The 26,187-nt window shown below is 66.6% G+C and overlaps 4 protein-coding genes across 12 annotated transcripts; 1 reads left to right on the forward strand and 3 right to left on the reverse strand.

Moving 5' to 3' along the window:
* Position 1: 1 nt before the first annotated feature.
* On the reverse strand, positions 2 to 6,076 carry LOC149860996 (SMAD family member 6-like). Of its 2 annotated transcripts, none has more exons than XM_090051920.1 (4): positions 5,975 to 6,076; positions 4,616 to 5,017; positions 4,219 to 4,323; positions 2 to 3,347 (listed from the first exon to the last, which is right to left on the reverse strand). In XM_090051920.1, the coding sequence occupies exons 2-4, from the start codon at positions 5,004 to 5,006 to the stop codon at positions 2,812 to 2,814; spliced, it is 1,032 nt and encodes a 343-aa protein (XP_089908046.1). In that variant the 5' UTR covers positions 5,007 to 5,017; positions 5,975 to 6,076; the 3' UTR covers positions 2 to 2,811. The 2 variants fall into 2 exon arrangements, with proteins under 2 accessions (XP_089908046.1, XP_089908047.1); XM_090051921.1 differs by lacking the exon at positions 5,975 to 6,076 and adding an exon at positions 5,348 to 5,466 and having other exon boundaries at positions 3 to 3,347.
* FLAD1 (flavin adenine dinucleotide synthetase 1) lies at positions 5,981 to 10,860 on the reverse strand. 5 transcript variants are annotated; one of them, XR_016442991.1, is made up of 8 exons: positions 10,370 to 10,689; positions 9,260 to 10,019; positions 8,704 to 8,851; positions 8,416 to 8,514; positions 8,104 to 8,293; positions 7,414 to 7,487; positions 6,861 to 7,201; positions 5,981 to 6,075 (listed from the first exon to the last, which is right to left on the reverse strand). XR_016442991.1 is itself a non-coding variant. In XM_090051917.1 (8 exons), exons 1-7 carry the CDS (start codon positions 10,514 to 10,516, stop codon positions 7,066 to 7,068), a joined length of 1,554 nt encoding a protein of 517 aa, XP_089908043.1. In that variant the 5' UTR covers positions 10,517 to 10,689; the 3' UTR covers positions 5,981 to 6,075; positions 7,057 to 7,065. The 5 variants fall into 5 exon arrangements, 3 of the variants coding, with proteins under 3 accessions (XP_089908043.1, XP_089908044.1, XP_089908042.1); XR_016442990.1 differs by having other exon boundaries at positions 6,226 to 7,201; XM_090051917.1 differs by having other exon boundaries at positions 7,057 to 7,201.
* Positions 10,861 to 10,955: 95 nt separating this feature from the next.
* CKS1B (CDC28 protein kinase regulatory subunit 1B) lies at positions 10,956 to 16,509 on the reverse strand. Of its 2 annotated transcripts, none has more exons than XM_090051925.1 (3): positions 12,984 to 16,509; positions 11,754 to 11,881; positions 10,956 to 11,577 (listed from the first exon to the last, which is right to left on the reverse strand). In XM_090051925.1, the coding sequence occupies exons 1-3, from the start codon at positions 13,091 to 13,093 to the stop codon at positions 11,525 to 11,527; spliced, it is 291 nt and encodes a 96-aa protein (XP_089908051.1). In that variant the 5' UTR covers positions 13,094 to 16,509; the 3' UTR covers positions 10,956 to 11,524. The 2 variants fall into 2 exon arrangements, with proteins under 2 accessions (XP_089908051.1, XP_089908052.1); XM_090051926.1 differs by lacking the exon at positions 12,984 to 16,509 and adding an exon at positions 12,185 to 12,300.
* SHC1 (SHC adaptor protein 1) lies at positions 12,459 to 26,044 on the forward strand. 3 transcript variants are annotated; one of them, XM_090051908.1, is made up of 14 exons: positions 12,459 to 12,648; positions 16,548 to 16,627; positions 18,577 to 18,738; positions 20,648 to 20,718; positions 21,288 to 21,351; positions 21,705 to 21,824; positions 22,022 to 22,075; positions 22,447 to 22,498; positions 22,743 to 22,869; positions 23,047 to 23,218; positions 23,467 to 23,527; positions 23,949 to 24,113; positions 24,234 to 24,496; positions 24,806 to 26,044. In XM_090051908.1, the coding sequence occupies exons 1-14, from the start codon at positions 12,459 to 12,461 to the stop codon at positions 24,932 to 24,934; spliced, it is 1,710 nt and encodes a 569-aa protein (XP_089908034.1). In that variant the 3' UTR covers positions 24,935 to 26,044. The 3 variants fall into 3 exon arrangements, with proteins under 3 accessions (XP_089908034.1, XP_089908035.1, XP_089908033.1); XM_090051909.1 differs by lacking the exon at positions 16,548 to 16,627 and having other exon boundaries at positions 12,500 to 12,648; XM_090051907.1 differs by lacking the exons at positions 12,459 to 12,648; positions 16,548 to 16,627 and having other exon boundaries at positions 18,058 to 18,738.
* Positions 26,045 to 26,187: the final 143 nt, after the last annotated feature.

A 26,187-nucleotide genomic window follows, 5' to 3' on the forward strand; every position in this document is an offset into this window, starting at 1 on the left:
CCCGCTGCGGCAGGGCGGGGGGCGCCGCCGGCTCCCGGCACGGGGCACGGGCGGGGCCACCCCCGGACACCTGGGGCCGCCCCCGCCGCCGTGACCTCAGGTGACTCCCGCGCCCGCCCCGCCCCGCGCCCCCGCCGGTGCCCCCGGGCCGGGCCGGGCCTGACTCAGCGCGGGGCGCTGCGGCCGGGCCCCGCAGACATGATCTCACCGCGGGAGGCGGCCAGGCCCTTCCGGGCGGATCCGGCTCCGGGTCCCGCCGCCTGCCAGGAGCCGCTCCCGGCCCGGCTGCAGCGCCGGCTCTGCCCGCGGCACGGACCGGCCTCCCTCCCCTCCCCGGGCATCGCCGCCGGCGCTGGGCGCAGAGCGGCTCCCCTGTCCCCGCCGGGTCTGGGTCTGGCCGCGCCGGGGCAGGAGACCGAGTCCCTCCGTCCCCCGCCCGGCCCCGGGGCTCGCCTCTCCCGGGCCGCTGGGTGCCCCTGGCCGGGAGCAGCGCAGGGCAGCGGGGATGGGTGGGAGGTGGGGGCGCGTGGCAGGGAGGTGGGAGAGGGGGAAATCCGGAGAAAATCCCCTCCCAGGGCGGCCGGGGCCTGAAACCTCCCACAGCTCCTGCTTTCGCTTTCCAGGGCTGTGCAGCTGCACCCAGGGGTGGGGGCGGCCGTGGGACCCGTGCGCGAGGCGCAGGCTCCACTGTCCTGGCCCAGCTGGCTGGGGGCATTGCAGGGAGTGCCGGCATGCGAGATGGGGCAGGGCCCTGCGCAGCCCCCCGCGGCGGCCTGGCTCAGCTCCCGGTGGGGGAGAGACTTCCTGCACCACGACCACTTCACAGGCAGCAGGGGGCGGCGAGAGGCACGGGGGCCTCGTCCCACAACCCCCCGCCATGAGGCCGCCAGAAGCCGAAATCAAACCCACCGCAAGCCCCGGCGCCACCACCTATTTATAGACGCCGCAGGGGAAATGGTTATGAGCAGGAACCAGCAGGAGGGGAAGGAGCCCTGCAGCCCCACCCGGGCCAGGCCAGGCCCCTCCTTGGGCACCAAGCTGGCTCCTCGCTACCCAGGAAGGGCCCCGCATCTGGGCAGCAGCCACACAGACCCCGCAGGCCAGAGCCACTGCCAGGGCCTGGCACCCACCGGCCTGGCCTCCCTTCCCCTCAGGGCAGCTGGGCTCTCCTGGTGCCAGGGCAGGGGCTGCCAGCTCTGCCGTCCCCAGCCCAGCTTGGCGGGCGCTGGAGGGAAGTGCCTGCGGCGGGCAAAGCTGCACACCTCCCCCAGCTTTCTCTAAGTCGAGCAGTTTCCCACAGGCCCTGCACCCTGCTCTGTGGGCTGCCGGCGCCCGCTTCCAGGCAGGCGGCTGCCCCCGAGCGCCACCCCTGCCACAGCCCCCTGCCTTCTAGGAACCCGCTGCCAACCGCAGCGCATGCTGCGCCCGCCCGCCCGCCCCAGTGCTGCGCCCCCCCGGCCCAGCGCTATTTTTAGGCACTGTCAGTTCTATTCTGGCACTCGGGACCGCGGCTGCATCTCCCCAGGGCGGGGTCTGGGCCCCCTGCCCATGGTGAGGCCTTGGTGCCCACGGTGAGGCCCACAGGTGCCCCCTCCCCAACACCTGGCACAAGCCCTACTGGGGGTCAGCTTCATGCCTCCAGCCAGATGTAGCGCCTGCTCTTGTGCCCGGCCCAAATCCAGTTGGGGGCTGTGGGACCCTGCCTGGCCAGGAGGGTGGAGACCCAACAGGCACTCACCTTCCTCTCCCCCGGGCAGCACGGCCGTGACGAGGGGAGGCGAGGGCGGTGGTGCCAGGCAGGGCATCAGGCCGGGGCAGGCAGCCGCAGCCGTCTATGCCGGGCCGGGCAGCGTGGCAGGAAGGACCGGGCTGGCGGTCATCGGCAGTGGGCGGCTGTGGCAGCATGTGGCCTGCAGAGGGCACTGCTGGTCCCTGCATGAGCCCGCGGCCTTCCAGGCCCTGCACCGCAGGCCGGTGCGCACCGCAGACCTGGACCCCGCATGGCTGGTGCACCTGCCTGAGCATGGTGCTGGGGGCAGCAGGCCCCGGGAGTCCTGGCAAGACGCACTGCCCCGGCAGCAGGACAGCTGCTGCTGCCCAATGCTGCAGTGACACTCAGGCTCTCTTGGTGCTGGCACCATTTATTGAGTTACAAACAGCAGCGCATGCCACGTGCAGAGGCCAGTCCCCTCTGCACCCCTGCATGGCCCTGCTCCTGGCCCCCGTGGACAGGGGCCCATTGCAGCGTCACAGCATTGCCCCCAGGCCCTGGGCCCCTTGCCACAGAGATGGGCCCTGCTCCTCCCCTCTGTCCTTCCCCTGCCTGTTGCACCCAGCCCTGCCACCCCTCCTGGCATCGGGCCCCAGAGCCCCCCCGCTCCCAACCCCCTGGGCTCCAGACCTCACCCTGGCGCCCAGCTCACCCCCGCCTTCCCTCTGCAGACATGCTCAGCCCTCGACTGCCCATGACGAGACCCCTGCCTCCTGGGCCAGTGCCCTGCCACTCCCTGCACCCCAGGACCCTCCCTCTGGCCTCTCATTCCTTTTTTTCTTACAAAAATAAGAGTGTTTTAAATAAACTTTACCTTTTCCACAAGAGGTTAAATAACATCTCTCTCAGGCCCCATGGCCCTGCCTACACACCCCCGATGGGGCAGATACAGGGAGGGCAGCTGTGGGCTCACAGCCAAGCCCCGCAGGCAGGGTCACACCTCGTGCCCGGTGGGGTGCAGGCCTGAGTGCCCCTGCTTGGGCAGGCACAGGGCCATGGGACCAGCCCCCAGCACTGCCCCCCACTGCGTCCCGTGAGCCTCAGCGTGGCTTGTCAAGCAGGATCTCGAGCCAGCAGGGACAGGACGTAATGCACTGGCGGGAGTAGCAGGGTCCCCAGCCCTTGGCGAAGCTGATGCGAACACTGTGGGGGTCACTGGGCCCGTCGCCCAGGGCTCGCCCGCCCGCTGTGGCGCCCACTCGCTCGTAGTCAAACACCTTGACAGAGTAGCCGGGCAGCAGCTTGTGCACAGCCTGGCCACGCGCACCAGGTGGCCCCAGCGTGGGTGAGTGCACGAAGATGGGGTGCTCGCTGCGGTTGTAGGCCCAGATACCGCCTGGCTCCCGGCTCAGCCGCAGCCCTCGCCCGATCTTGCCACGGGCCCGGTGCACGGCCACGCTGCGGTGTGCGGTGCTTAGCTGGCCCAGGCAGAAGCCACTGCCCTGAGGCAGCTCACAGAAGATGTCGACAGCGGCGCCGTGCACAGCGTAGAGACGGCCCACACGTGTGCGGTGCTCCCAATAGGCCAGCTCACACCAGTGCCCATCCTTGGCTGCAGGCCGCACGAGGCTGGTGTCTGAGGGGGAAGGACAAGGCCAGCCGGTCACTCGTGGGGCACAGTGCCAGCACCACACCTCTGTGGGACCAGCACCACGGTGAAGCCTCTTCAGGTGGGACATGGGACCCTTGGCAGCTCTCTAGGGTGAGGATCAATGGGGGCTCGTGGCCTGGTGCTGGGGTGCAGCATGGGGACCCCTCACTTGGTAGCTGTCTGTCTGCCCTGTCCCACCCCAGAAGCAGCTGCATCTCAGTGCCATTTGGGACAGGAAGTAAAGGAGGAACTTCAGGAGGCTAAACTGCATGAACCCCCAAGTGGGGCTCACAGTGCTGGGCACTGAAGCCTGTGAGCCAGGTCCCTGCTGTGGGCTCCGGCCCCCTCCCGGCGCAGACAGACATGGTGCCCTGACCGGATGTCCCAGGGCCGTGCGTCCCCAGTACTCCAGCGTGGGGTCATGAGTCACCGTGGGCTCCTGTGAGCCGGCACGTAGGCCGGACAGTCCTAGCCACCCTCCCTGGGGCCAGGGTCCAGGGGGAGGCGGGTCCCAGGGGCGTGGAGGCACCCGATGGCCAGCAGCCAGGGTGAACATGGCTGTGTACGTCAAGACACATTGTGTGTGTCCCTGCGGGCAGCACTTCCTCTGGCGGGAGCCTGAGTGGCCAAAAATAACAGGAGCCGACGGGGCTGGAGCCGCCTGTGACGCGCAGACAGGAACCCTCCCCACACAGCTCTTCCTCCGTGGGGAAGCTGGGGACACTGCTCCCCTCGCCCCATCAGGCAGCCCCAGGCTTTTGCACACAGTTGTGCAGTCCCCTCCCCACCCTGAAATCAGGCCTGCCTCTGGGGTCCAAGGTGCACCCCAACCCACAGGGCTCAAGTCTCGCCTTACCGCGCTGGTCGCCCCCAGTGTTGCAGCTGGAGGGGGAGCGCTCCCACGCCTCGGTCCAGGGAGGGCTGAAGGGGGAGGCCTTGGAGTAGGGGGGCGGCGGCGTCTCTGCAGGCAGGAGGGAAAGGAGCGCAGTGAGCAGCTGGTGGGGGGAGCCAGGTTGGCCCCCTCTAATCCCCTACACCAGCCCACCCGGAGCCCACTGCAGGCCCAGCTGAAGGGGGCAACGCCCTCCGGATAGGCAGCCAGAAGGACGGACACGTGGATGGACAGACAGGCAGGCGGAGAGATGGGGGGGTGATGGGGCGTGGGGCAGATGGATGAAGGAACGGACACGAACAGACAGATGGCCAGAGGGATGCAGGGGCCTGGTGGCGAGCCCTGGGGGGCCCCAACTCACCGGGCATGGCCAGGCGGCTGAGGTGGTGCGGGTTGCAGCAGAGCACGGGCCCATCCCCGCAGCCCCAGAAGCTCTGGCAGCAGCTGAGGCGCTTGAGCTCGTAGGCATGGCGCAGGTCGGGCCAGCGGTACAGGCGGCACAGCAGCACGTGGGGCGGCAGGGCCGGCTTGGCACCGCGCGGCTCGGCCCGGGGCACCCAGACGCAGCCGGACGCCCGGGCGCCGCGGCTCTCCACCGCCTGCACCAGCAGCTCCAGCTCCTCGTCCTTCAGCTTTTTGAAGAGGGCGTGCGCAGCCGGCTTGAGTGCCCCGAGCCCGTCCTCGGGGCCCGGCGCCGTGCACCGCTGCCGCCACAGCCGCCGCACCAGGCCCGAGCGCCGCGAGCGGAACATGGATGCGGGAACTGCGGGGAGGGAGAGGGGTCACGCACCGCCCGTACGGCTGCTGCATCCAGCCCCGTGTGCCACCTGCCTGCCCAGGGGGGCATGCACACACAGCCCATGCACATGGATGCGCACACAGATGCACACACACGCACAGCCCGTGCACACGCCCCCCCCCCATACTGGCGCGCTCAGGTACACGCAGCCCCGGCCGCCCGCAGTGACACGCGTGGCCGGCGCCCGCCCGCACGCCCCCCCCCCTCCGCCGGGCTGCCCTGCGCGCCCGAGGGCACGCGCGGCCCCGCAGCTCCGCCCCCCGGGCCGGGCCGGGCCGGGCCGCGGGCACTCACCGGCCGGCGGGCAGGACGGTCTGCGCGGGGCTGGCCGCGGCCGCGGCTTTTCCCTGCGCCGAGGCGCCCGGCCCCGCCCCCGCCCCGGCCCCCACTGACGCGGGCAGGGGCCGGGCCGGGAGCGGGGCAGACAGGCGGGCGCTGCGGGGCTGGAGCCGCGGGGAGGGGTGGTGCCAGCCTGGGCCCCGCACCGTCGCCTTGCGGGACCTGCCTCGCTCCCCAGCGCGATAAGGCGGCGGCGCTGGCGCCAGCCCCGCTCCGCGCCCCCCCGCCCCGGCGGGAGGGAGGAAGCGCCGGGCTCCGGCGCCCGGGAGCGGGCGGGGGGCTTGGCCGGACGCCGGGGTCGGCGGAGCAGGGCGCGAGCCAGGACGCCTGGCTTCGCTCCCGGGCCGCCGCACCCCAGGGCCGCGGGGCAGGGCAGCTCTGGCCCCGCACGGACTAGCTCCCCCGCGGGGGTGGGGCTGGGGCACTGCAAAGCCCAAGACCGGCCCTAGGCTGGGGGCCCCTCCGGCCCCGGGGGAGGCTACAGCCACTGGTACAAGCACAGGAAGGAACCCGGATAAACAGCAGGAGCGTGGAAAACCCAGGGCCCTCCTTTAACCCCCCACCACGTAGCAGTTCACACACAGGAAGGGCACTCAGGGCTCTTTATTGGGGAGCTGGGGCCGCACGCCAGGTCCTTCCACCCCACTGGGACACTGCCGCGCTGGGGGTCCACTCCAGGCTTCCTGCAGGAGGGAAGAGAAGGAGCCTGGAGAAAGAGCCCACTGGCAGCAGAAACGTGCCTCAGGCCAGGGGCAGCCTCTCCCTCCCCCTCCCCTAGGGCTGCCCAGGACTCCTAGGTTCCCAGCACGGAGGCCAGTCCTCCCCATGCTCACCTGCTCTGGGCTCAGGTCCCCCCACCAAATGTGGTGGGATAGAGCTAGGCCTCAGCTCCAGGTCCAAAAGCCAGGGCACGTAGGGCCTAGTCCAGCAGCTCATGGATGCACCAGCAACACAGCAGGGCATAGACACACTGGCGCAGCAGGCGCAGCAACCAGCAGCCCAGGGGGAGGCCCACAAAGCGCTTGGTGGGGGGCCCCGGCAGTGCCACAGCCCGAGCCGACCGCCACAGGGGGTAGGGCCCCGGCTGCACCAGGAGGGCCCGGGGCCCTGGGGCCAGGAGGCACTCCAGGAGGTCCATGGCCAGTGATCAGCCGTGTCTGCCACTGGCAGGCACGTGACAGCCAGTGCGGCTCAGCGCAAGTGCTGGAAGCTGCAGCCACATTCTCCACAGCTTAACGGGCAACAACCAGCCCTGTGGGGGAGGGGTGCCACTGCTGAGTGGGGGCAGGGCAGGTGCCAGGGCAGCTGCGGTCACCCCCAGGCAGCCCACACTTGCTGTGTGGGGCTGGAGCCAAGTGGGTCCGGCCCAGGCATCCTCCCTCTGGCTCCCAGGAGAGTCAGACTCTGTCCCCTTCCCCCTGGGGGAGCTGGGGCTGCTGTAGGTTGAGAGAAGCAGGTTTCTTCTCACCTGCTGGCTCAACCCTTCTGCCCAGGGACAGCACCTGGGGCACCCGAAGCCAGTGCCACAGGGGACTGTGCACCCTGCCCTGAGCCAGGGACATGCACCTGCTCCCTCCAGGGCCTGGATGGGGCAGCAGCTGCAGTGCCAGGATAAGGCCATGCCCCAAGGGGCCAGCACACAGCAGAGGCAGGGGGCCCAGCACCTGCGCCTGTCACTGGCGGGAGGTGCGCTCATCCTCCTCGTTCTCCAGCAGGTAGGCTGGGTGGTAGCTCTCCCTGCCCAGGGCATTGGTGAAGCGCAGCGCCGGGTTCTTCTGCGTGTTGCTCATGCTCCCCAGGGAGGTGTAGCTGCAAGAGCGGAGAGGGGGAGATGTGAGGAAGACACTGGGCCAGCCCACCCCCCTCCACACCACAGCAGGGGCAGCTCCTAGCCCCCTTGCTGGGGCTTGGTAACCTGCCCCATGCATCCCACCCCTCACCAGCTGGGACAATGCATAGCCCACCCCCTGCCCTGAGTGCCGGGGGCACAGGCAGGGAGCCGAGGCCAGCACTGTGCTCACCCCTTGTCGTAGAGGATGCAGTAGGGGATGAAGAGTGTGCGCAGGAACTCCCAGATGTCCCGGTATGTCCAGTCCTGGGGGAAGAGGGGAGTGGAGCAGATCAGAGTGCCGTTGTAAAGGCTGAGCCCATGGAGCTGTCATTGGCCCTATACCCCCATGCTCAGGTCTGGCCAGGGCAGAGCCCAGCTCCTCTTGCTTCCCAGGCAGCAGGAAGGGCCTGTCCCTGCCCAGGCTCCTGGCCTCAGGGCTGCCAGCCAGCTGGAGGCGGGGGCGCACAGCAGGGAGCGAAGCATTGGCCCATGTATCTTGGGACTCATCTCCTCCCCCAGCCACCAGGACAGGAGGCCCAGGAATGCAGTTGTGGGAGTGGAGGGACACAGTCTGCAGCAATCTAGCTCAGGGGCAGGGGTCCTCTGCACAGGAAGAAGCAGCCCTGTAGCAGTGGTGGAGGGATCCTCAGACCCCCACTTCCCAGCCCCTGCCTGGGGGATCCAGGACTCCTGACCTCTGTGCTTGACCCCACTGCCCCCTCAGACCTGGGGCAAAACCCAGGCATCCGGGCTCCCAGAGCTCCGTGTTCGACCCCATCCCTTTCCCTGAGCTGGGCACAGACCCCTCCAACCTGCCAGCCACCCACCCGACCCTCCAAGAGCCTGGGCAGAACCCAGGGGTCCAGTGGCTGTGACGCACCAGCAGGGGGTTCACTCGCATGTACGGGGGCCAGCCGGGGTCAGTCATGCACATGGGCATCAGTGTGCAGGAGTAGGGGTCAGTTCGGCGTGTGCCCATCAGGACAGCCTCCAGCTCAGGGTGCTGCACCCGCAGCTTGGCCAGGGCCTGCTGGATGTCGCCCTGCAGCACGTGTAGCCGGAGATTGTACCTGCGCCCAGGGTAAAGACATGGCAGGGCCTGGCTCAGGGGCTCCCTGAGCTCATTGCCTCACCCGTTGCAGGGGGGACATGGGAATGGCCCCAAAGATCCCTCCAACCCACACCTCCCAACCTGTGGGTGGTGGCCTGGATGAACTGCTCCATCTCAGGGAAGGGGGATGGGATGCGGATGTAGAGAACCTGCAGCTGCTCCACAAACGCTGGGTATCGCCTGTGGAGGGACAACATCTGCATCAGGAAGGCTTGCAGAGGCAGAAGCACAGGAGTCCTGCCCCCAGGAAATCCTGCACAAGTGAGACATGGCACCCCAGTGCTTCTGGGTTCTTCTGCCTCTACCCACTAGGCACCACTCTCCTCCGCACGCTGCACCAGCCCCGTTCCCCACGGGCAGCTGTGGTACCTCTGTGTGGCAGCATGGAACAGGTGCAGCAGGGCCGTGCAGTCCTTGCCCCCATTGAAGCCAGCGCAGACCCTGTCCAGGCCAAAGCGGTCCAGGGCCTCCTCAATGGTCCGCAGCGCTGCCGCCACCTTCTGGCCCAGAGCAGAACCTGCTGGGTGGGGGGGAGCATGCATCAGGGCACTGGGACCTGGCCAGGGCAGCCCTCGCTTGCCAGAGGGGAGGCAGCTCCTGCACACTGGCCCCCAGGTCGAAGGAAGCACATCAGCCCTTGCAGGCTTCCCATCACACCAGTGCTGCACAGACACAGAGACCCCTGTGCCCCGTTGGAGCAGAAGGCAGGTCTCAGCCCCACTGTGAGCCAAAACCAAGCCATGTAGCCCCCAGCCCAGTGCCGCACGGAGGCAGCCCCTGTGCTAGGAGACGGTCCCACCCCAAGCCTCAGCCACAGGTCAGTGCAGCAACCAGCAGCATCTCCACCCCACTTATGGCCCTGCAGAGCCAGGCTGCCCCCTCCCCCAAGAGGCATCAGGAAGGAGCCTGGACCCCAGCCTCATACCAGACTCAGCCAGAGCGTACACCACCACGGCCGCCTGCGCCACAGGGTCCGTGACTAGGGGCACCACGGTGTCTGCGGGCAGCCGCTCCATCAGGAAGCGGTAGGCTTCTTCCAGGTGCTGCTCTGACTCCGAGTCCAGGGTCAGCTTCACACGGTAGTAATTGCTCGTCCAGTCTGGGTAGGAGCCCAAGCTAGTGAGACTCCCGAAGCTGGCCTGCGCCTGGCTGAGCACGGCTGCAATGCAGGTCTCGTCGGCCCCCACGTAGATCTCTCGAGAGTAGAAGCGGGTCTGCTCGTTGCAAAAGAGGTGATTGAGCCCCTCCAGCGCCCGCTCCATCAGTGCTGGGATGCCTGGGAAGAGGTAGACATTGCGCACGCTGACCAGTGGGTATTTGGCAGCAGCACCCGTGCGGTGGTCCGTGCCATAGTTCAGTCGCGAGGATTCGGGCACACAAGCCAGCTTCATCTCAGGGCACTCTGGGTCAGTCTTGCCAAAAAACTTGTGCACCAGGGCCACCAGCTGCGGGTGGGGGACGACCCGCTCCCCAAAGGCCTGGGCCACTGCCTCAAAGGTGACATCATCATGGGTGGGACCAATGCCCCCCGAGGTCAGGACGTAGGTGAACCTGGCGGCGAAGGAGCTGATTTCGCCTGCAATGGCATCCACGTCATCAGGGACCACCGAGATCCGCTCCACCTTCACCCCCAGCGAGCGCAGCTTCTTGCACATGAAGAAGGAGTTCGTGTCCTGGGTGTGTCCCTGGGGAGGCAGGAAGTTGAAGCACTTACACACCAGGGCCTGGGGACAGCAGACTCTGGGGTCACGCTCTTGACGCAGAGACCGAAGTGGGGCCCCCTCGGCCGCAACGAGCGTTGGGATGAGGGGCTCCTGGCCCAGCTCTGCCGTGTGAGCGGGTCAGGGTCAGAGGGGCAGGATCCCTGTCCCTGATGGGACATCAGAACGAAGCCCTGAGGCCGGCTGCTTTCAGCACGAGTGCCTCTGCCTGGGCAGCGGGGCACCTCCACCCGAGGGAGCACGGCCCACAGTCCCGGTCTCCGAGCCCGACGGGGAAGCGGCCGCGGAGCGGGAGGCGGCCGGGCCCGGCGCACCTTCAGGATCTCGTCGCCGATGACGATGATGCCGGCAGTGACGGCGCTGCCCGCGGCGGGGGCGCTGCTCCGAGCGGCCATGGCTCGTGGGCGCCTATCCCGCGCGGCGAGCAGGAGGCCCCGCCCCACGCGCAGACCCCAGCGCATGCACACAGCCCCGAGCAGCCGCCGGCACCTGCCCGGGCGCGGCCGGCAGCCAGTTAACGGGGTCACCTCGAAAGGCCGGCGGGGAGAGCACCAGGCGCCCGGGGCCTAGCAGCCGCCCTCCCCGGAGCCAGGAAAGAGCCCAGATGTCCGGCCACGCCCCGAGGCCCCGCCCCGGCTGCCCCGCCCTCCCCACTACTATTGGCTAACCAAGATGCCACTCAAGGACGGGGAGGGCTCCGATTGGCCAGAGGCGCGCTCGGATAATCGCGCTCCCGGCAGGCTGAATCAGCGAACTGGGAAATCATCCCCCCTGCCCCGCAGGAATGGAGCGGCCCGGCGCGGAGGGCGCCCCGCTACAGGGTTTCCGCAGGGTCCCGGCGCCTCCTACTCCACGCCAGGCTGGGCGGGGCTGGGCCCACGGAACCCACAGACGAGGCTGCAATGTCCAATGCGCTTTATTGGAGACAGGCTTCAGCCTGGGTGGCCACGACCCCACCTGCACTGGCACCGCTGGGCAGGCAGCAAGACCACATTGGGCTGTGTGTCTTGTTCAGTTCCCACCTCCTCCCAGCCTGGCTAGGGGCAGCACTGTGCCCCCCCCAGCTCTCTGCACTGATGATGGGCACATGGCTGCACTCCCGGCAGAAGATAGGGTCCAGGGTGGCAGGGGTAGGGGTAACAGTGCCGATGGCAGGCACAGTGCACCCCCAGCCTGAGCCAGGGCCCGGGCTAGCAGCACAGAGCTGTGCCCCCCCACCATCACCAGGTGTCCTCTACAGATGCACCCCTCAGCAGGCAGGAATCATGGGTGTCACGGAGCCAAGTCCTCCTCCACCAGCCCTGCTGATTAGGCCAGTCAGGCTGGCATTTCCTCAGCTGCAGACACCAGCCTCAGAGAGCGTTTCCAAACAATGTCTTCAAACACCAAGGACGGGGAAGAGGAGCAGGAAAGGCGCTTTCCAGTGAGAGCCAGGGCAAAGGGAGAGGCAGCACACCAGGGCAGAGGCATCACTTTTCTGGCTTCTTCGGCAGCGGGCGGCGGAACAGCAGGATGTGCGGCTCTGTGGGGAGAAAGGGCATCAGCACCGCACAGAGGTGACACACAGACCACACGGGGTGGCCCATTGCTGCCCAATGTTCACCCGCCTGGCCAGGGAGGAGACGCCTGAGCCCAGCCATGGGCAGAGCCAGGCGAACAGACATGGAGCACCTGGCCCGGCCCACCCCAGCAGCTCACCGGGCTCGTGGATCATGTAGTGCACCCAGCCCTGGCTCTGCTGCACGCCCAGGTTGCGCCACTCTGACTCCGACATCAGGTGCGTCCGGGGTACCAGCTTCGCGATGTCCTTGGGCAGCATCACATGCCTGCAACGGGAGCCGCAGTGTCAGCCAGGGGCCAAAGGCGTCATCACCGCGCACCGCAAGCAGGCCACGGGAGCGGGATGGGGGATTGGCGTCATCACTATGTGCCGGCACCAAGCAGGGATCAAAGACCCCAAGAAAGGGGATGATGGCGCCATCACCACGCGCCGGCACCGAAAAGGGGTAGTGGATAGAGCCCAGGAGAGGGGTGATAGCATCACGGGGTCGGAAAGCCCAGGAAGAGGGGTGATGCCAGCAACGGGCGCAAACCCCGGCGGGGAAAGAGGCCGGGCGCTCCGTGCTCACCGGTACTCGAACTCCTCATCGTCGTACTTGTCCGAGTAATAGATCTGCTTGTGCGCCATGCTGGCCGGCGGGTCCACCCCCTTCCCAGCAGCCCGCGCGCACCCGGCCGTTGCAGGCGGGCCCCGCCCCCAACCGCCACTTTCAAACGCCGCCGCCCTGCGCGCCCATTGGCCCGGACGGCGCGAGCAGAGCAAGCTCCGCCCCCCCGGGGCTTCTCGGGAGGTGATTGGCCTGTTTTCACTCCCCGGCTAGCTCAGTGGCCAGCGCCGCGCACATGGGGAGGGTGCCCCTGCGCGGACTCTCATTGGTCCGGGCGTCCTCGGCCAGCTGGTGGTTCCCTTGTCACATGACGGGGTCGTTGAGGCCATGCTGGGGGTGCGGGGCCGGAAGTGGGTGGCGGGGCCCGGGCAAGTGGGTGCAGGAGCCGCGGGAGCGCAGCGGGCGTGAGGCCCCATGGTGCCCCGGTGAGTGCCGCCGCCCGGCCCCCGCGTTCTTCCGGGACCCCCCGAGATCTCCCCAGGCCCGATCCTGCCGGGACCTCCTGGGGCTCAGTCCTACCAGGACCCCCTCCCCTGGGCCGGATCCTGCCGGGTTCCCCCGGGGTCTCCCTCTCCGCGAGCCCGGTCTGGCCCCGTCCCCTGATCCCCTGATCCCCCCATCCAGCTCCCCCATCACCCGTGGGCTCTTGTCCCCTTCTCGCGGGCCCGATCCTGCCCCTCCCCCAGCTCCATCTGGGCTCCTCTGTCCCCCTCGGCCTCCCCCGTCCCACCGCGTGCGCTTCTTTCCCCCCTGGACTCGCCCGGATGGCCCAAATTCCTGCCCTCCACGATCCCTTCCCCCTCCGGCCTGTTCCTGGCAGCCTCGGAGGGAGACACCAGGAGCTGGTGCGTGGTGCTCGGGACCGCCCATCTGTGTCCAGTGCTGAGACGTCCTGGGTGGTGCAGTTGGGAAGGGGAGGCAGGGCCAACGCCTCTCAGCTGCTAGTACCACTGAGCCGGGTGCGGAGCTGTGGGCAGGCGCGGGGGCAGCTCTGGCCCTGGGGGTCCTGAGTGGGCATGCATGCAGAAGGGACAAGGGGCGTCAAACAGTCCCGTCGGGGCAGTCGTTGATGTGAGGCCAGGGGCAGTGTGGGTGTCCTTCTCTCCCTCCCTGGCTGGGCTTCACCCCGATCATGGCTTCCTCTGGCGGTTTCCCCGGCTGCTTTCCAGCAGGGCAGGAAGCAGGACTGGGGTGGCTTGGGCTGCGCCTTCACCTCCCCCAGCTGGGAGCATTCCTGGTACGTCTCCATTTCCTGTTGTTTCCCAGCAGCCTCCTCCCCCAGCCCCAGGCGCTCTCCTGCCTGCCCTGGCAGGCGCTGCATCCGCTCCCTTCCTCTGTCTCCTTAGTGCTGGGGCAGGTTGGGGGAGCAGCCCCCCCCCAGCTGAAGGGGGTCCGGCCAGTGCTGGGGGGTGGGGCTCGCTGTCACCCCAGTGCTGCAGGTCCTTGCACCTCCGTGGCAGTGAGCGGTCCTTCCAAATCGCACCTGGGCCGTAGCTGCTCCGTGAGTTGCGAGGGACCCAGGTGTCTCCCAGCCTATGGCCCAGGAAGGACACATTTGTCCCCGAGTTGCTTGTGGTTCTGTCAGTGCAATGCTGGGGGCCGGGACACCAGGGATCTCTGTTGGGCTGCAGCGTGGGCAAGCCTGTTGGGGGCTGCGGCAGGGCTGTGGCTGAAGGCTGCAGCAACGTGGGGCATCTCTTGCCTGCATCTGTCAGAAGCTGGGTTGGCTGTCGTTGCCTCTGGGGCTCAGGGCACAGGAGCCTGGAACAGGAAATAATAGAGGTCTTTTCTCATGCCTGTAGTGGCTGTGCTGGTCGTCACCTCCACGGTCAGGGAGCTGCCAGACCTGCGTGGGAGGTGCTCGGCTCTGCCGGGCTGGCAAGGAGGCACTGAGCGTGTCCTGCAGATGCACGGCCCCCAACTCGTATGCAGCAGGGAGTTGTGGTGTGCCCTGGGCACGTGCTACCCCTGTCCTGCGGGACATAGCAGCCAGTCCATGTTCAGGCCCGATTGTGGGTGTGGGGCCCCTTTCCCATGCAGCCCCTGCCTGTGGCCCTGCCTGGGAGCTTCCTGCCTCTTGCGGTTGTCTTCAGCCCAGTGCTGCATAACCAATAGCTTTGGCACCCGCGCTTGTGGCAGGCATGCATGTCATGAGTTACTATAGTGTGGACACCGTTGCTAGGGGCGTTTAACACCCGGCTGCTGGCTTTGTGGAGCCTCCTCCCACATGTATTTTAAGTCTCCCTGGGGTCCTGTGGTAGCAGGATGTGCATGGAGGAAAGGCTCTGATAGATCAGCACCAAACTCGAGGTGCCTCAGCCCCTGCAGCAAGCTGCGTGGGGGTTCTGGGATGGCTCTGGGCAGCTTGAAGCGGCTTGGGAAGTTGGTGTCATCCTGAGGAGCTGCATGCAGCCAAGGAGGTTGCACATAGCATAAGCATGGCTGCCATGGCGAAGCTGCAGGCATCTGTGATGCACAGCTGCAGGGCAGGGGCTGCCTGTTGGCTGCCCAGCCTGAATCTGACCTCTGCTTGTGTCCGGGGTCATCGGGGTCTCGTCACAGGCTTGTTGGGGAGCAGATGCGTGAGCCCTAGCCACACTCCTCAGCCCCCTCTGCCTGGCCTGGCAGCCATCACTGCAGTCTGGTGGTGACATCCATGTGCAGCAAGGTCTGCAATTGGCAGAGCAGGCAGGAACCACACCTAGGCACCAAGGGGCCTGTGGGGAGGCAGGGGAGGTGGGTCACAGCATGTGCTGGGGTCCTGCAGGCTCCCCCTCGAGCCCTTCTGCCTGCGCAAGCCCCATGCTGCCACAGCTCGCTCATGTGCGGGGCCAAGCACAGACAGCACTGCCTTTCTCCGTGGATTTGTCATGCTCCTCAGGAGGCCTTGGGGTGCTGGCACTCCCAGGTGCTCTGAATGGGCTGCACCGTGCACCTGGGGCTGCCATGCAGGGGGTCATGTCAGGGCTGCTACGGTGCCCATGCCATACAGGGTGCTTGTGACGCAACCACCGTGAGAAGCACAGCAGCTCCCACCTCTACCAGGCATTGCGCTTCGCTCAGGGCCCCAGTGTCCAGCCAGAGCTGGTATGGGCATGAGCCTGGCATGTTCTGGGGTGTCTTCACGGTGGGGCTTGGGCACTGGTCTTGCTGGCAGCCCAGGAGATAGGGTGTTGTTCTGCTCGCCCAGCCTGTCATGATTACTGCCTGGGCAGGGAAAGGTCATGTTATCACAGCTCCTTTGCTGCCAGGGGCCTGGCCAGGTCTGTGGGGCCAGGGCCAGACAGGCTCCTTATCTCTTGCCTCCGGGCGAATCACGTCACTCCGGCTTTGCAGGCCCCAGATAAGGGTACAGTTCTACAAGGAAGTAAATCATGTTTGTTTCCCGCTCTGGGCTGGCGCTGTTCTCCGTGCCAAGCCTGATGGCTCTGGAGAGGGGATGGGAGCAGGGCAAGGAGCTGGGCCCCTTCCTCTTGCTTTGTTCTTTGGGCAGGAGCTGTCTCCGCCCTTGTTCCACACAGCTGTAGCTGTCCCCTGCGTGGCCTCTCTCCCCTGGGTCCAGCCAGCCTCCGGCCCTAGCTGACAAGCTCCCTGCTGCTGGAGCAGCCCAGGCCCTGGGCAGAGTTTGGACCTCGCGTGCTGCTTTGGCAACAGAGGGGCAGCAAGTGCCCATGGGGCTGTGGGGGTCCTCCCAAGCCCACAACTCCAGGTGCTGCCCTGAATCCCACTCACAGAGCAGGGTCTTGGGGTGCAGCCACCACTGCTCCTGCCCTCCCTGTGGAGGCACCAGAGGTTGGGCGAGGTGGTGGGCCCTGGGAGGTTCTGGTCGCCACAGTCCAGGTCACCCGGGGGCCGAGAGCTCATCTCTTGAGCTTGCCTCTGAGCTGGGCACACGCCCTGAAAAGCCAGGAAGGAGTCCCCAGGCCAGCGGGGCTGGAGCACCAGCCCGGGGAGGCAGGGCTGCTTCTACCCTGGCGACTCCCAGCAATTGGGCCGGGCTGACGGGACAGCGCTCAAGGCACGCTGGAGGTCCCGAGACTTAAATTGCATTCTGTGTGCAACCTGCCCCGGGCCACATACATCACAGCCTCCTGCCCACGCAGGATCTGAATGAGGTCCCCAGCTCCCCCCGTGTTGCAGAGGACAGCCATGTCACCCAAGGCTGGGCAGGGCAGGCCTGGCCGGGCAGCAGGAGCAATAACTGTGGAAGCAGGTCAGGCAGGGCCTTCTCCAGGCAAGCAGGAGGGCAGAGGGGCTGTGCCAGGCCCGCCAGGCCCTGGGACAGGGCGGTGCTGGCTAATTCCCTGTTTGTTGATGAATGCAGGTGGGACGCTGGGAGGACAGGGGCTGTTGGTACCTGCAACCTGCGTGGGGCCCGGCCCAGCAACTGAGATGGAGTACGTGGTAAGGACAGCCAGGCTGGGCTGCGGTGGAGGGTGCCTGGCTTTGGTGACGGGTCACCTGCCTTCTCTCACTCCTCTCCTTTCTCTCTGGTGAGGCAAGTGGGTCCGTGACCAGCCGGGCTCCTTTCCACATCCCCGCCGGCCCCTCCTCTCCTCTCTGCCAGATCCGAGCCTCTGCCTGCTTCTTTGAGGCTGTTGCGTGGGTGGCAGTGCCCCAACATTCTGGTTCTGGGTGCGCACAAGGTCTCAGCAATGCTGTGCACAGCTCTGGGACCTGACTTGGCTGCTGCGCTCCTCATCCTGTACTGTGTCACTTGGGACAGAGCATTGCTGCTCCAGCACCTCCCCAGGACATGACTTGTTCTATGGCCGCCTAGCACATGCTCTCTGTGTCTCTGGTGTGGGTCCTGTCAGGCACATGCCCCTAAATGGCATGGGGCAGTATGAGGATCCCTGCGAAGTGGCAGCGCGCCGAGGCTTGCCTGCCTGGCTCTGGGGATGGGTGGTGGGTCCCCAGCCAGAGCTTTGACCTGCCCACTGGGGCTCCATGTTTTGGTCCTGCCCTGCTCTTGGCTTGTGCTGGGAGCTGCAGTCAGGCCCACTTGTTGGTGGGTACTGGGGCCACTGGGGCAGGACTCCTGTCCCACCCCCTGCTCCATTCACAGCAGCAGGCCTGCAGGGCAGCTTCATGCTCTCTGCCCCAGGTGCCCTTGCAGCTCCCCTCCGAGCATTTGGTGTTCAGGGCAGCCCCTGGGGCAGGCCTGGCCGGTGGAGCGAGCTGGGAGGGCAAGTGTACATGCGGGTCCATGTTGTGCTCTCTGCCAAGCTTCTGGCATGTCCCAGAGTTCTGACTTGGTGCTCACATATCCGAGGACATGGACACCGGATCCTGCCTGATGCTCCATGTGAGCGCCATGGGGGGCAGCTTCCCTGGGCATGTGAGATTGGCACCCCCACCCCATACCAGCCTGGGGCCCTCCTTGGCACAGGCAGGTGCTAGTGCAGGTAGGGAAGGAGAGCTGTGCCTTCAGAGCAATGGGAGCCAGTGCTTAGGCCATGCTCCTCCAGGCAGAGCCTCCACGCTCCCCTGCCAGCTGCTGCACTAGCCACTGGACTGGGCCTCCTGGGTCTCCACCTGGGGGGCAGGGGCCTGGGGCCACCACTGGCTCTGCCTGAGGTCCTTGCTGATGAGGTGGATGGGTTCCCTATGGGGCAGGGGAGGGGGGTGTTCTCGGGGTGGCAGAGGCTGGGCCCTGCCCCTCCCCACCCAGCAGCAGGCAGGGATGGGAATGCTCAGGGGGTGGGGGGGCCTGCCTCCTGCTCCCGCCCCCTCTCCGCCCCCTCTCCGCCCTGCGGTGAGTCAGCACCGCCCACCCCACAGCCTGCCCGCCCTGCGAGGGAGGGTGGGAGGGGAGGGCTAGAGGGAGTGCGGGGCCGCCCCTGGGCCGGACTGCCCCTGGTCCCTGTGCAGGCAGGGCAGGGCAGGGCAGGGCGGCGGCTTAGCGCGGCAGGGAGACAATGGGAGCCTTGGCCCCGGCGTAGCGGCCCCCCCGGGGGCCATGCGGGCGGCTCCCCGCCGCCATGGACCTGCTGCCCCGCACCAAGTACAGCCACCTGCGGGAGTCTGCGTCCTTGTCCTCGCTGGACGAGGTGCCCGGCTCCTCTGCCTCGCCAGGCTCCGGCTCCGGCTCCGGCTCCTCTGGCTCCCCATCCTCGGCACCTCCCAGCCCTGTGCACCCGGCTGATCTCTCCTCCGGCTCTGAGGACTCGCCCACCACCCTCTGCTCCTTCTTTCCTAAAATGGCCAACCTGAAGCTGGCCAACCCTGCCAGCCTTCTCAGCCTGCGTGGCTTCTCCGCCAGCCCCCTCCGAGATGAGGCGCCTGCCGAGCCCCTGGCCCCTGCAGGCACCAGCACAGGCTCAGTGGGGCCCCTTGCCCTCTGTCCCCAGGATATGAACAAGCTGAGCTGCGGCAAGAAGACGCGGGTGGAAGGTGGCCAGCTGGGGGGTGACGAATGGACCCGGCACGGCAGCTTCGTCAATAAGCCTACCCGCGGCTGGCTGCACCCTGACGACAAGGTCATGGGCCCCGGCGTCTCCTACCTCGTCAGGGTGAGTGTAGGCACAGAAGGGTTGGGGCGCGTACCCTGCCAGGTAAGGGCATCATCCTGGTGCACCAGCATCGCTGCCATGCTCCTGAGACAGCCCAGCATGAGCCCCCAGCTGTGCCTCTTCCATGCTTAGCCCTTGCTGTGCTGTTCCCCCAGCTTGCCGTGGGGATCCCCGGCCTGAGGGTGTTCCCAGGAGGCTGGGGTTGGAGTCCCCCATGGGGCAGCTCTGCACTAGGGGTGGGGGGAGCCTAGCTAGCTGGTCACTCCCATGCCCAGCCCAACCCTCTCTCTGCACCCTCACTCCTGTCCTGGCTGTGCTGGACGGCATTGGTGCTGGCGGGGCAGCCCAGGGAGGGAGGAACTTGCAGGTTTCCGGTGCACCAGCCTGTTGCATGGCCCTGCTGCTCCCTGAGCCCAGCTGAGCTAGAGCTTCCTCCCCAGGGGCATGACCTGCCCTCCAGCTGCCAGTTCCTCTGTAGGTTTTCTTCCCCTTCCTTGTAAGTTTGGGACAACACCTCCCCTGCCCCAGGTCTCACTGTGCTGGCATTGTGCATGCCCCCGCTAGCTGGGGTCCATGGGGTGGGGTGCATGGGATGCTGCAGGGGTGGGGCCAGCCAGGACACAGGCTCCATGTCCCCCTCGCTCAGCATTCCTGTGCAATCTGATGCACTACCCAGGGGTGAGGGCACCTCGCACCCGGGAGCCAGAGCCTGGGAGGCTACTCTGGATCTGCTAAGCAGGAGTAGGAGGAGGCAGGAAGGAGCCTTGAAAGCCCCAGATGGGCAGGGTGGCTGGTGCTGTCCTGGACCCTTTGATCTGTGGGGGCAGCAGCGTCCAGGGTGCTCTGGGGTTGCCCCCTCCCTGGGACAGGGTGCAGAGCTCCCCAGGCTGCCCTTTGGCCCAGTCAGCTGCACGTGCCACTTGCCAACACCCCAACCAGGGCCAGAGGCTAGGCCTGGTGACAATGTCTGGTGCCTCCCCTTGGCACCCAGGGCCCCAGGATCTGGCTGTCCCACCAGAGAGCGTGCTAAGCCAGGCTGCCTGCCAGTTTAGGGCACAGGTCCACCAGCACCTTAGCTCTGCCAGGGACGTGCCCTGCCCATGGGGCAGTCCTGCCCATGCCTCTGCTGGCTCTGGCCAGCCACCTATGGCAGCCTGAGCAGGGCCCCGTGGGGTCAGGGCAGCACCATGCATGACCCCAGTGCAGCTGTTGGTCTGGCCCTTTCCTGTGTGCCTCCAGCTGTCAGTGGTGAGTCAGAGCCTGCCAGCAGTGCCACCTCCCCAGCACTGCCCAGAGCACGAGGACAGAGTGTGGGCATTTCCACCAGCTCAGATGGGGCTGTAAGAGGACCTGGCTCAGGGCAGGCACACTGTCCCCCACACCCAGCGCTGCCTAGACCCCCTCAGCTGACCCAGCTCTTGCCTCCATGCAGCTGTTCAGCCCTGGGCACTGGGCAGCTACCCTCCCCTCAGCCATGACTCTGGGAACACTGGATTTTCTAGGAAACAACTTCCTTCCAGCACAGTGCAGAGGAAGCAGAATGGGGAAGCGTCAGCAGGCAGAGGTGGAATTGCTGCCCCAGGCGAGAGGTTTTGCTGAGGCAGACCTAGCCAGAGCTCGCGGCAGAGTCCTGGCTCCCAGGATTCCCAGCCCTGCCCCTCCACCTCCTCCCTGGGCTGCCCTGGGCTGGGCACGTACAGTGACAGGGTACTGGCTGGGGGGCCCAGGAGCGAGGCCTGGCCCAGACCAGAGCACCCCCAGGGCCAGCCTGCGCCCCCAGCACGTGATAGGGGGTTGGTGCCCCAGTGCAGGGCAGCAGACTGTCATGGGGGGAGGTGGGGGGCCCCCCAGCAGGACCACTGTGGATCCCAGGTCTCACACAGTCTCTCTTCCTCCCCTCCCCCCCCAGTACATGGGTTGCGTGGAAGTTCTCCAGTCCATGAGAGCACTGGATTTCAACACCCGGACTCAGGTCACCAGGTGCGTCCCCAGGGGTGTGGCGGTGCCTGTGGTCATGCAGCTGCCATGGCCCTCAGTGCCGGGTGGGATGGGGCAGATCACAGCCCAGGACTTGGTGGCCATGTGGAGCCCAGGGGAGAGGCCAGAGCTGGAGCTGGGCAGGCTGTGGTGCCATGCTGGGGTCGTAGTGGCAGCCGAGCTGTCTGCAGCTACGGAGGAGGCTGCCGGGAGATCGATGTGCCTGTCAGCGGGCCTCAGCACAGCCAGACAGGAAGCATCCGCACAGCTCCATCAAATATTAACGCACTCGCTTCAGCCTCTCTTGGCCCTGCATCTGGCTCGGCCCTGTTGCACCAGCGGTGGGAGCAAGTGTGGGGGATCCATAAGCTGGGGGTGTCCCTGCCTCCCCTAGGGTGTGCATCCCAGGGCCAGCAGCTGTGGCCATGGTAGGCTGAGCAGGGGTGGGCCCTGGCACCAGCCCCATCCCAGTCCCTCAGTGCAGCTCTCCTTCTCCTCCACCAGCTGGGTCTGGGGAGGAGGGGCTGCCTGGGTGGTGGGTGTGGATGCAGTTGACAGATTGTCCCTGGCAGGGAGGCAATCAGCCTGGTGTGCGAGGCAGTGCCCGGAGCCAAAGGAGCTGTGCGCAGAAGGAAGGTGAGGCACAGACACTGATGGGGGGCTGGAGTGGGACTGACGGGTGGTGCTGGGATCTGGCTTTGACCTTGGCACCAGCCTGATTGCATTGTGGGGCCTATGGGGTGAGGGGCTGCCCTATTGTGTCCTAGGGGGTCCTGGACTTGCCCAGGAGGTGGGAAACTCCCACCCCGTCTCACTGCAGGGGGCTGAGGCCCTGGAAGAGCTTCCATCCCCACTCAGCACTGTCCAGACATTGGGGCAGGTGCTTAGTACTGGCACTGATGCCTAGGCATCATGCTGCATGCCAGATGGGCGGCAGGTGCCCTCCCTTCCACTGCGCCTCCTTCACACACTGTCCCTCTCCCTCGTAGCCCTGTGGCCGCTCACTCAACTCCATCCTGGGCAAGAGCAACCTGAAGTTCGCTGGCATGCCTATTACCCTCACCATCTCTACCAGCAGCCTCAACCTCATGGCCTCTGACTGCAAGCAGGTGAGAGCAGGGCAGATTCAACCCAGGGACCCACAGACAGGCAGGACTCCTGTGTTCTCTGCCTACTGAGCCCGAGAGGTCAGGGGAGGCTCCATGGCAAAGCCCCTGGGACAGGCTGTGACTGCCAACTCCAGGGGCTGAGCAGGTCTGGCCACAGTGCTGTAGGCTGCCTCTGACAGCTCCTCTCCTTCCTGCAGATCATCGCCAACCACCACATGCAGTCCATCTCCTTCGCCTCTGGGGGCGACCCGGTGAGTGCAGGGCTGAGCCATGCGGCTGCTGGGTTTGTGGCCTTTGGCCCCAGGATCCCTGTGGGGAGGTTCTGTCTTGAGCCCCTCTGTCCAAGGCTTGCCTGGAGGTGGGAATGGCTCAGGGGCCAGGAGGCCACACACATGCTGGGGCCCAGAGCCCCTGGCCCAGCAGAGCATGGTAGAGACTGGCCCCTGTTCGTGGTCCCCGGCTTCTCATGGGGGCAGGACAGCTGCCTGCCTGGGGAGTCTTTGCTATGGGACAGATGTAGGGGGGTTGAGTATGCACCTCAACACCCTGCCCCACTCCCTCCCTATATGTCCTTCCCCATGCCTGGCCTGGCTTGCCCCTCTCACCCTGCTCTCATCCACAGGATACTGCAGAGTATGTTGCCTACGTTGCCAAAGACCCTGTCAATCAGAGAGGTGAGGACACCAGCTGCGGCATACCTGGGGGGCGGGAGGGCAGCCTGCTGAGCGTCCTGCTGGCCTGTACGTGACCCTGGTAGTCAAGGTTTTACCTGGGCCTCTTGCTTGGCAGGCACCTCCTGCCATTCCCAAGCTGCAGGGAGTGTCTCGCTCCTGCCAGGAGGCCTTGGGCTGGGCTGGGTGGGGCAAGAGAGGGGTCGTGCTGAGCCCCTCCCTCCCCAGCCCTGCTGTCCTCCCACAGCCTGCCACATCTTGGAGTGCCCTGAGGGCCTGGCGCAGGACGTGATTAGCACCATTGGGCAGGCCTTTGAGCTGCGTTTCAAGCAGTACCTAAAGAACCCCCCGAAGCTGGTGACGCCCCATGACCGGTAAGAGTCTCCTGGGTAACCCTATGGCACTGGGGTGGGCCATGGCCTGCTCCATCAGGCATCGTCCATGGGGTGCTCTGCCTGGGCACGATGGGGCATCCCAGGGCAGGGACACCCCATGCTGGAAGAGTGCAGCACACAGGTGGTCCAGTGACGCCCTGCATCTCCCCTCCCCAGGATGGCTGGATTTGATGGCTCAGCCTGGGATGAGGAGGAGGAGGAGGCCACGGATCACCAGTACTACAATGACTTCCCTGGCAAGGAACCGCCCATTGGGGGTCTGGTGGACATGCGGCTGCGAGATGGCGCTGGCGCAGCCCTGACACCCAACCATTTGGGGGCTACGCTGGTGAGCTGTACCTGGCCGGGCACATGGGTGGGGGCAGGGAGACACTGTGTGGGTGAAAAGGATGGAGATGCCTCTTGGCCCAGGGCTTGGGCACACCGAGGGCATGGGGCCAGGTTCGTCGGGGTGTCTCGGCACAAGGGGCTCAGCAAGCTGCTGCTGACACGGTGAGGGGCAGGGCAGGGAGCCACTGAGGTATGAGTGTTGGGAGTTGATCCCCAGCTTACTTGCTCCCTGCTCCCCTCCCACAGCCCGTGGGCCAGGTGTCTGGAGGCGACTACGAGACCCGGAAGCAGCACCCTCCCGCGCAAGGTACATGCCAGGGAAGGCATTGTCCCCACCTGCCTACCCAGTGGCACCTGGCTGGGCACAGACCTGCCTGTGTCCTGGCAGAGGGTGTGGGGTCCCTTATCTATCAACCCTGACCACCACATGCCTCCCTCTGTAGCAGGAGGGCAGGCTGAGCACTGAGAATGTGACTGCGTGGCCGGGGGTGTCAGGGCCAGCATTGAGTAGGGCGGGCAGCCATCACTACTTTGTCAGGAGTACCCCAGAAAGCACAAAGCTGGCGCCAGGGGCAGAGCACCCACTGCATCTGGCAGCAAGCCTGCCTCCCCCTCTGCGCTGTGCTGGGGGCCTGGGAGCAGCCCTGCAAGCCATGAGGCCTGTGACAGCTGGAGCCTCATCCCTGCTCCTGGAGCAGTCTGCCCAGTTGATGCCCATCTCTCCACAGGACGGGAGAAGCTCCCTGCCCTGGCCGGGGGGCCCGGGCGCCCTGACCTCTTCGATGACCCATCCTATGTCAACGTGCAGAACCTGGACAAGGTGCGCCAGGCCTCCGCCACCGGCCTCCCTGGCACCTCCAACGGTAGCACCCAGAGGGACCTCTTCGACATGAGTGAGTGGGCTGGGCTGTGGGGGTGGGAACATAGGGAGCCTTGCTGGGAGGCATGGGGACCCCAGGGGCTCAGCCCCTGCCCTGTGCTGGTGCCTCTGACCCCTGCCTCGTTCCCCACAGAGCCATTTGAAGATGCTCTGCGCGTGCCACCTCCTGTGCCGGTGGGGCTGCCACCAGCCCAGGTGGTAGCCTCCATGGAAGAACAGTTGCAGCGGGAGCCCTGGTACCACGGGAAGATGAACCGCAAGGAGGCCGAGAAGTTGCTGAAAGTGAATGGGGACTTCCTGGTGCGCGAGAGCACCACCACACCGGGGCAGTATGTACTGACTGGGCTGCAGGGCGGGCAGCCCAAGCACCTGCTGCTCGTGGATCCGGAGGGAGTGGTGAGTTGGGGCTCTGGGGCTGCAGCCCCTCCTGCAGCCAGGTGTTTTACATGCCTGGAGCCAGGGCAGAGCACAGCTCGCTCCCCTCCTGATTACCCCCAGACCCTGTGCCTGCATCTGCCCCAAGGGATCTTGAGGCCTGGCTGTGGGGGTGCGGGACAGGAGCCCTGCTGCCCCATAGGTGCTACACGTACACCCTGTGGTCTTGGAGGGGGGGAGGTGTGCAACATGGCAGGCTCTGGGGCTGGCTGTGGGCCTCATGGCTACAGCCCCCAGCAGGCTCCTGAGTGGCTCCTCCCGGCCCCACAGGTCCGGACCAAGGATCACCGGTTCGAAAGCGTCAGCCACCTGATCAGCTACCATATGGACAATCACCTACCCATCATCTCCGCTGGCAGCGAGATGTGCCTGCAGCAGCCGGTGGAGAGGAGACTGTGAGGGGTGTGGGGCCTCCCTGCGTGGCCCCGGCCCAGCTTGGCCTGGCCTTTCCCCCCCAACCCCCTCCCAGCGGGGCTCTTGGACTGTGGCTCCATGTGGAACCAAAAGACCTGCCTGTTGGAGCCTGCCTGTCCTCGCAGGGAAGCTCCTGCCAGCCCTGTTGGAGCCTGCCTATCCCTGCAGGGACCTCCTGCCGAAGCTGGGGCCCCTTGGAGCAGGGCCAAGAACTGGGGCCAGAAGCCTGTTCCTGCAGGAGAGGAAGGGGCCTCCTGCCAAAGCACACGCCCTGCCCTACGGCACTTCGCTAGCACCAAAGCCCCTGCCTGTGGCCACGGTCTGCAGACCCCAGCCAAGGCAACACACAACCACATGCGCACGCTCACAAGCGTTAGGGGGCCCTAACGCCTATACATGCGCGCACACACACTGAAGGGAGCCCTCTGCGGGAGGTAGGACTCCTATTCCCTCGAGCCTGTCCCTCCGCCATAGGGGACCCCTGACCTCATCTGTCCCACGCCCCTCTACCCCCAGGTGCGAGGGGCTCCCTGTGCAGGACCCTTATTGCAGGGGTTGGGCACGCCGCTCCCACAAGCTGACGGCTGGGCTGGCCATGCACCTCTAACTGCCCCGATCACTTTACGTATTAACTGTGCCTTGACCCCCACAGGTCCCAGACTCTTATGCAAAGCCACCTGCCCCGGGGGCACAGCCCTGGCCTGAGGCAAGGCTCCCCCACCCCCAGGTACCCCTGGGCTTGCCCCCATCACCCCACACCCCCCTGCCCCCAGCTGCTCTCAGTACAACCCCTGCCACAGTGGCTCCCAGCCGGGCCTGCCCCGAGCAGCCGGTGCCGGGTGGTGGATGGGCCCCATTCTGCCCCAGGAGGAGCCGGAGCCACACCCCAGCCCCGGCTGCCCCTCGGTTGTGGCCGCTGGGTGGGCGCGGGCAGGGTTGACCAGGGCACGTCCCCCTTCCCTGCCCTGGCAGCCCGTGTTGCATGCACCTCGTACTGCGAAGCCAAAGCGTCGCCCCGGCCCCTCACACGGGCGTATTTGTACGGGGCTGAGATACCAAAGCAGCGCGGTTCTTATTAAAGTTGGTATTTCTGTAGCGCGGCTGCGAGTGCACCTGGTGCGGCGGGGGCTGGGTGCTGTCCCTACCCGGGGGTGTCCCTGTCTCGGGAGGGAGGGGGAAGGACCCCTGGGTGGCGTGGGCACGAGGGGGCGCCCTTCTGCTGGACAACTGGAGGGGGT

The sequence above is a fragment of the Crocodylus siamensis genome, chromosome 6 (assembly GCF_052110815.1).
Source record: "Crocodylus siamensis isolate JL-2025a chromosome 6, ASM5211081v1, whole genome shotgun sequence".
Lineage (NCBI taxonomy): Eukaryota > Metazoa > Chordata > Crocodylia > Crocodylidae > Crocodylus > Crocodylus siamensis.